Below are 8,303 nucleotides of genomic sequence, written 5' to 3'. Positions count from 1 at the left end.
GCAGAGCAAGTGAAGTGGACTGGACCAGAGCAAAGCTGTCTAGCTGAAGAGGGAACTTGTCCCATGGCTGTTCCACAACTATGCTGCCTCATAACTGAGCTGTAACACGACTGAAATGTTCCACAGTTGTGCTGTATCATAGTTGAGATGTTTGCAGTGAATAAAGTTTCCTTCTTCACTGCACCCCAAATTGGGGATTCCTGTTGGTGTTGAGTCCCTACCAGCCAACAAAAGTTGCCTAATTCATGTGGCTATCTGAATGACTATAATTTTGAAACAAGTTTCATAAATACTGGGCACTGTATATGATGCTGTGAGAAAGTTATAGTTAAATATATGTGTATGATAAGTGTTTGTATTACTTGTGCAAGGCATTCTTTTATATACTGAGTTCTGATATTTAGATAAATCAGACAGATATGCCTACAAGCTTCCAGTCTTGTAGGAAAGACAAAATATATACAACAAAATTATAATACAAGGTAGAAAAAGGGATGTCACGTAAGAAATTGAAATGGGAGTCAAATATTTTCTCCTTTAAAAGGTCATGAGAACCAGAGTGTTTTACAGTGAATTTTATCAAACTTTTGTTGGCTGGTGGGGACTCAACACCAACAGGAATCCCCTAACAGAAAAAGGAGCGTGATATAAAGGAATATGCCCATTTGAGAACTGGCAAGTTGACTTTACACAGATGCCTAAAACCATAGGAAACTTTAAATTTTTATTAGGTTTTATAGGCACCTTTGCTGGATTGGGAGAGGCCATCATACCCCAACAGAACTGAGAGGGCAACTGAGACAATGAAACTTCTACTCCAAGAAATAATTCCTTACAGCATTCAAAGTGACAATGGATCATTTATTTCAGAAATCTCCCAGAAGAAAAGGATAGGACAGGTACTACATATTCAATAAAAACTACATACATCTTAGAGACCTCAATCTATGTGGAAGACTGAGAAAATGCACCACACAATAAAGACAACCTTGGCAAAAATGTGCCAGGAAACACATTTGAAATGGGAATAGGAACTCCCCATTGCCTTGTTCTGAATTAGGATAGCACCCCAAAGAGAGCTTAAGTTAAGCCCTTTTGAAAGTTTATGGGAGACCCTTCCAAGTCTCTCTTTTAGGAATACCTCCTTTAGATTTAGAACATGAATAAAAAAATTTTAAACAGTATATCCATCATCTAGGGCAAACACAATTTTGCACAAGTTTGCTCATTGTAGGCCCATCTACCTGTCTGACGTTACAGCTGGGAGAACAAGTTTTACTAAGGACCTGGAGACTCAAGGTCATGAACAGCAGTTAGCTGAGCAACGGACAGGTCTTTATGACATCCTGCTGACAACACACGTTTCCTGAAAACTGATGGGAATCAAGCCTTGGATCCACCACACACAGATAAGGTGGGCACCACCTGAGGACTCGGATCTCGCGGCTGCTGTTGATACTGGAAAAGAAGGCTGGACCTACACTTCTGGAGATTTAAAATTCTTCTTTCAAAAAGGGACAGTGTCTCCCAAAGCTAAGTGACAATGTTACAGTGGCATCCTTGGCAAATTTATCTTGCTTTTGGGTGTGCCACCCCAAGCCCTGCTCAGGATTAGATCATGAGGATCCTTTAGTCTCTCCAGTTTCTGATTTTACTACAATTTCTCCTGCACTACTAGGCATATCCTTCACTAAACACTTGAATGTTTGCCTGCACAATAGGTCTTACTTTGGAAGCCCATCGACAACACCGGCTCTTGAAATATGAAGCAGTCTACCGGCTTCGCTTGTTCAGCATTGCCATCCTCTAGACACCACACATGCTGCCTTCTGAAGACAGCAATCCTCTTCCCTCACGTAAAGGCTTTCTTCCATTCTTGACTCACCTTTCCTTTTAGTAGACAGTAAGATTCTCTGGACCTGGGGATAGGTAAGACTGCCCTTTGACAGCAGGAAAAACTACAGATGAGACCTTCATCCATTTATCCTTGGTAAGATTACAAGGGTCCAAAGTTTTGAAGCAGGGAGTTGTTACCATAGACAGAGCACTGGGGTCTCCCCCATTGGCCAAGATGGCAGCAGGGGGAGGTTCTTACATGGAGTATGCCAAAAGCTAGAAATATGAATAAATAGGGCCTGAGCATGCTAAAAATCAGAAATGTGAATGGATAGGGGCCTGGATGTGCTGAAAGCTAGCAAGATAACTGGATAGAAAAAAAGCCCTCCCCTCCCTATCCCTATCGGAACGGCTGGCTTGAGGAGATAGTCTTTGGGAAGGAGGGAGATGGTCTTTGAGATGGGAATTCACCATTCTCCCAGGTTGTGCGGCACCTGGATAAAACCTCTTTCTTTTTGCACCAGCACCTGCCTCACAAGTTTGGCCTTCATTGCGGCAGGCAGCTGAACCTCCATTTTTTTGTTCAGTTACACTCCTAAGGAGGTAATATGTAAGCTAATATCTGAATAACAAACTAGCCACGCAGATCCAGTATAAAAGGAAGAAATTCTAGGCAGAGGGGCTTGCTAGTACAAAGGTGGGCACAGGCTTGTCTCTCCTCACCCCGGGATTTCAACATAGAAGCTGTAGGAGAGAGTGGGGACTTATGTGGGAGAGTTAGGGAGTAGCAACATCATTTACATTTGGCACTTCCATGAAGGATACCCATATTTAAGTAAACTGCATCTAGATTGGCTGTGAAGAATGTGCCAAAAGGTCATGTGAACAGATTTCATTGATAAGTACCACCATTTGTTGCAATGCAAGAATATGCTGTTATGTAATTTTAAAGTTTTTGTTATTTCATTTTAATGCTGTTTTTAAAAAAAGTTACATTGTCAGCCCTGAAGAGCACAGTATTTATTCCTTATAGCACCTAGTCCAATGTAATGTAGTAAGTAATCCTCAATTAAGGAATCAAGAAAGACTAAAGAGATGGTTTGTGACATCCCAGCACTTATTCTGTAGCTCCTCATTCCAACTGGCTCCATTCTCCATGCTAATAGGGTCCCTCTTACCTTGATAATTCTGGTTAAACAGCTCCAGATCATCACCTTTCCTCTCTATCAAAATATTATCTTATTACTTTCAAATTCCCAGGTCCCTACTGTTTTCACAGTAACCTGTACTCTGGTACTTTAATCTGTGCTAGTGCTTCAACTGTGTTAGAAAATATAAAGCTCCCATTATAGTCAAGGCATTAGCCCCTCTTTCTGTTTCCTGAGTATCTTTTTTTCTTGCAGGCAGTATCTATGGATTTGGCCTGCTTACCTCTCTTCTTCCCAGCAATCACCTATCTACCTTATTTCCAGGGAATGTTTCATTCATGCCTGGCTTTGGGAAACAAGTTATCTTTTGGGTTCTTAGTGAAAAGGCCCATGGCAATTTAGAAACTATGATTGTTACTTGCTGACTTCCAATATTATTTCTGATTAAATTAACTTTCAAGGAAAGTGTAGTATGATATGGTTGACATACAATGACTAGATAAACAGCTAGAATATTTTAAGTTCATTCAAGTTCTAAATTGCTTCTCCATTTTGAAATCACTTAATGAGATAGGTAAAAAAACACAAAACTTTCAGTTTACAAGTAATGGACAATGAATATTAGAAAACTTAAAATTTTTAATAAATGTGCATTGTTCACAAAATCTGAAAAAATACTACAAACACAAACATTTTCAGGTATGACACCTGTCACCACTTGGCAACTATAATATAAACCATCTGATCCCAAAGAATCCAACCAAATGACCATCTGTTTTTGAACCACCAAACTGTTTTGGAGAATCCAGTTGTGAATGCATCAGGAGGACCCTTAACTTCTCTATATCCAAATGAAATCATTCTCAAGAGTACCCACACTAATACAGTATTAGAAGATTCTATTAACTTTTCTTGTCATTACATATATAATCTGGCACCAAGCCAGATAAATACTTATATTTTAACACTTACATGTTGAATTGGCTTTGGTAGAATATGTATTAGTTTAAATCTTGTAGCAACCTAATTTGAATAAGCTTTACAGTAACCAATGATATTTATAAATTCAAACAAATTTATACTAAGTGGGAGTATAGGCTTTATAAAGAGATTTTTCTGTAAAATACTACTTAAAATACATCATGCATACTTCAGAGCATAAGCAGAATCAACATCTGTAAAAAACCAGAAGAATTTATAGCACCAACATTTAGCTGTAATACAAATGCTGATTTCAAGGTAGCACTTACACCAGGCTCTCAAAGCACTGTTTTCATTTACTTTCAAAGCACTTTAATTGGTATATTTTTTCTTTGCCCTTAAGACAGTATTTAGTCAAATCAAAGAAAACAATATGGTAAAAGTAGTATTACTAAAACACAGTTTTGTGTTATGCTGAACACAACAGTTTTTTTCATCTTTTAGGGGAGCTACAAGACTTGACCTGCAGTGCTTAACTGGAAAGAAAAGTCAATCTTAATTATTAAGTAATCTTATGCTACTGAAAGTAAAGGAAAAATTTCAAGTTACTTCTGGCATATTTGAGCAACCAATATTTATTACATTTAGTTAGCTGACATTTTTAGGTTAATTACAATCTTATTACTTTCATTAATTCAGAATGTGAAATTTAACTTAAAATATCAGGTACACACATTCAATCATTTATATCTTAAAAGATACATTTTGTACTTTTAAGTAAAGTTTGGCATTCAAAATTAACGACAGCAATTCACAATAAGCACAAAAACATCAGTTTTACCAGAGTAAATAAGTGCAGTTTATGATATTTAGGATCAACTACTGAAAATACAAATTTTCTTTAAACACATACACACAGCCCAGCTGGCATGACTCAGTGGTTGAGCATCAACCTAGGATCCAAGAGGTCACAGTTCGATTCCCAGTCAGGGCACATGCCTGGGTTTTGGGCTCAATCCCCAGTAGGGGGTATGCAGAAGGCATGCGATCGATGATGTTTCTATCTCTCTATCCCTCTCCCTTCCTCTCTCTCTAAAAGTCAATAAAAACATATTTTTAAAAAAATTTTAAAAATACACACACATATACAAACACACACATACATTAACCATGAAATCTGAAACTGATATTTCAGTGCAAAAACCTCAGTATGAGGTAATTTTAATGTAAAAACCACTTGAAAAAAAATCCACACAGTGGCACTCTTAAAAATGATAATTTACATGACAATTTCTGGCTGATAAGACAACATGGACTTAATATTCTTAACTATTTAAATAAATCTTGCCTTGTTTGAACATATATTTCTGCTTAACCATTTGCTTCTGATTCAGAAACACAGCCAACTAATGAATTATATTTTCAAAGAAAATTTTAGTTAGGACTTAGATAGAAATAAGAATACCAAAAGCTCAAAACCATTTTATGAGACTACCAGAGGAGGGTTAATTTTACATTTTTTCTATATAATTTAAGACTTGTAGTGTAGCACTCCTCCTTCATGGAAAGATGAGGACCCTTTATGAAAAGTTAGTTTAGATAAACTAGCAGCTATCTTACAAGTGCAAACCCTTTCACAAAGGTGTTTCAGGTTAATATTGAGTATTATATTGTTCCTTACTTAAATAGAAAAATTTATAAATGAATCTAAAGTTAAAAAAGCAAAAGTGAACTCTCACAGTTAAATATATTTAACACCAAGGTTCAAATCAACAAGAAAGTTATGAAAATTCTACTTTGGCAATGGTGGTTTTTGTAGTGTGCTAATCAAATTACAATACATACTTTTGGGGAAATCTCTCCCCCAATGTCTGATGTTGCCAAATGAGCAAGAACAAGGAAAAAATTACCATCAATACCAAAAAGTTCAGGAAATATTAGATCAGCAGATAAAACTCAACAGAAAATGGCTTTCTGTAACAGGTAACAATTTAGTTAGAAAAAAGAACAAGTGCATCATAAAACAGCTACATCAATCTATCTCTGTGATACATTTAACTAGTTAACAATCAAAGTGAAATCTACAGCTTTCTACATATCTTTAAGTTTCTCACTGCAATGGTTTAAAGTCAACACTGAAAAGATGAAAAAAAGAAAACTACATAGCAAATTATGCTTCATTTTTCACAATACTAAAGAAAAAAGGTATCTTTCTATGATATCTGAGTGCTAAATGCTAATGTAACAGTGGTTTCTGCTATGACAGGAGTCACTCTGCATGAAACTACGATTTCTATGTAAGAATAAAATTTAAAATCCAGAAGTAGAAAAAAATAGCAAACTCTGTCAACCTTTGCATTTATATGCAAATCAGGTTTAAAGTATCACATTAGTATTTCTGATTTAACATAAGTAACTAGTTTAGGAGTCTGGACTGAAAAGGTTTTTGTTTTTATATTAACTTAAAAGTAATACGGGATCTTCTAGCTCATAGAAAGGAACAGAGCTGGCTTGACTTTCTCCAGAATCTGAATCGTATGGAGCATCAGGGAGCTCTGAAAAACCATATGCCAGTTGTTCATCTTCTATATCTGATCGAACATAGCAGGAAGGGTTAGCATATTCCTCATCTTCTATACTGTTGAAATCTTGAGGAATATATAACATCCCAGGGTAGTTCCTACTTACCAAGTCACTTGTAGTTTTTAGGGATATTTTTCTAAATGCCATCAGATGCATATGTGAAAATTTTGAATACTTGAAACGTTTAAAGCCTAGGGACTCTATAGCAATCTTCCAGCTTTTCATCATCATAGCATGACGATTCTGATGGGAGGAATCAGGTGTGATGATAAGCAATAAACCATTTAACACTAACAGTTCATGTGCTTTCTTGCAGCAAATCCATCTCTGGTAAGGTGATGGAAAATAAGAAAGAAGGAGAGAGAAAACAACCACATGGAAAAGTTCTCCAGGAAGAGAATCAATAGGGTTTTTCAGCTGCTTCAAAAAGGCATCTATAGCATCCTGTGCAAGCTGGAGAGGTTGCTGAAGCTGCAAGTTCAGGAAGTCACATTTATATACACTCTGCAGAAAGGGAAAAACAAGGCATATTAGAATTCCAAAATTACTTCTACCTTATTACATAGAGTTTATACCAAACTATTTCACAGCATTTCTATATAATTCAAACTTTAATTACGCACTTTTCCCTTCTAAATTATTCCATTTGCTGTTATTCAATCAAAACTTTTAGTCACAAAAATCACAAAGAGTAATTCATCCTAGAGAATTTCTAGTGGCCATTTAAAAAAATGTATTTCTAAAAGTTAATCTGAAATGAGAAATATTTTTAAGCATACATATCAATACATATCTATTGATGAAAACAGGTTGCTTCCATATCTAGGCTATTATAAATAATGCTGCAATAAACATATGGATGTATATATCTTTTCGATTTAGTGTTTTCTGTTTCTTTGGTTAAATACCCAGAGGTGGAACTGCTGAGTCTGTCTTTGTCTCTTGTTATACAGCCTTTGTTTTAAAGTCTATTTTGTCTGGTATAAGTATTGCTGCCCCAGCTTTTCCATTGTTTCTTTTCATGAAATATCTTTTCCATCCTTTACTTTGAGTCTGTGTGTGTCTTTAGATCTGAGTCTCTTGTAGAAAGTATATGTAAGGGTCTTGTTTTCCTATCCATTCAGCCTCCATATACTTTTTGCTTGGAGCATTTAATCCATTTGCATTTAAAGTAATTGTTGATAGATGTCTATTTATTGTCATTTTATTATTTATATGTTTGATCTTGCAGCTTTTAAGATTCTCTGTCTTTAACCCCTGCCATTTTATAAATGATGTTTCTTGGTGTGGGCCTCTTTGGGTTCATCTTGTTTGGGACTCTCTGTACTTCCTGGACTTGTATGTCTACTTCCTTCACCAGGTTAGGGAAGTTTTCGGCCATTATTTTTTTACATAGGTTTTCAATTCCTTGATCTCTCTCTTCACGTTCTGGAATGACCATGATGCGAATGTTTGTATGCCAAAGTTGTCCCAGAGGCTCCTTATACTATCCTCATTTTTGTGGATTCTTTTTACTTTTTGTGTTCTGATAGGGTGTTTTCTGCTTCCTTATCTTCCAAATATATTATCTGATCCTCTGCTTCATCTACTCCACTGTTGATTCCCTATATTAGTCATTTCAGTTAAGGTATTCTTCACTTCTGACTGGTTCTTTTTTATGGTTCCTATTTCCATTTTTATATTTCCTATCTGTTGAAGTTCTCACTGAGATCGAGCATCCTTATAACCAGTGTTTTGAACTCTGCATCTGGTAGATTGCTTGTTTAGTTCTTTTTCTGGAGTTTTGTCCTGTTCTTTCATTTGGGACATATTTCT

General features: G+C 36.1%; 1 protein-coding gene across 2 annotated transcripts in view; it reads right to left on the bottom strand.

Annotated features, from left to right (window-relative positions):
• Window positions 1-3,603: 3,603 nt before the first annotated feature.
• The window catches only part of SAMTOR (S-adenosylmethionine sensor upstream of mTORC1), a 196,612-nt gene continuing 191,912 nt past the window's right edge, over window positions 3,604-8,303 (bottom strand). For both annotated transcript variants that reach the window (XM_016204591.2, XM_016204592.2), the window contains exon 5: window positions 3,604-6,992. In XM_016204591.2, coding sequence (XP_016060077.1) covers window positions 6,363-6,992 — 630 coding nt within the window. In that variant the 3' untranslated portion in view covers window positions 3,604-6,362. The remainder of the gene's footprint in view (window positions 6,993-8,303) is intronic.

Source organism: Miniopterus natalensis, chromosome 10, assembly GCF_054644295.1.
Source record: "Miniopterus natalensis isolate mMinNat1 chromosome 10, mMinNat1.hap1, whole genome shotgun sequence".
Lineage (NCBI taxonomy): Eukaryota > Metazoa > Chordata > Mammalia > Chiroptera > Miniopteridae > Miniopterus > Miniopterus natalensis.
Note: the sequence above shows the minus strand (reverse complement) of the source record. Positions and strands in the feature narration are given on the sequence as shown.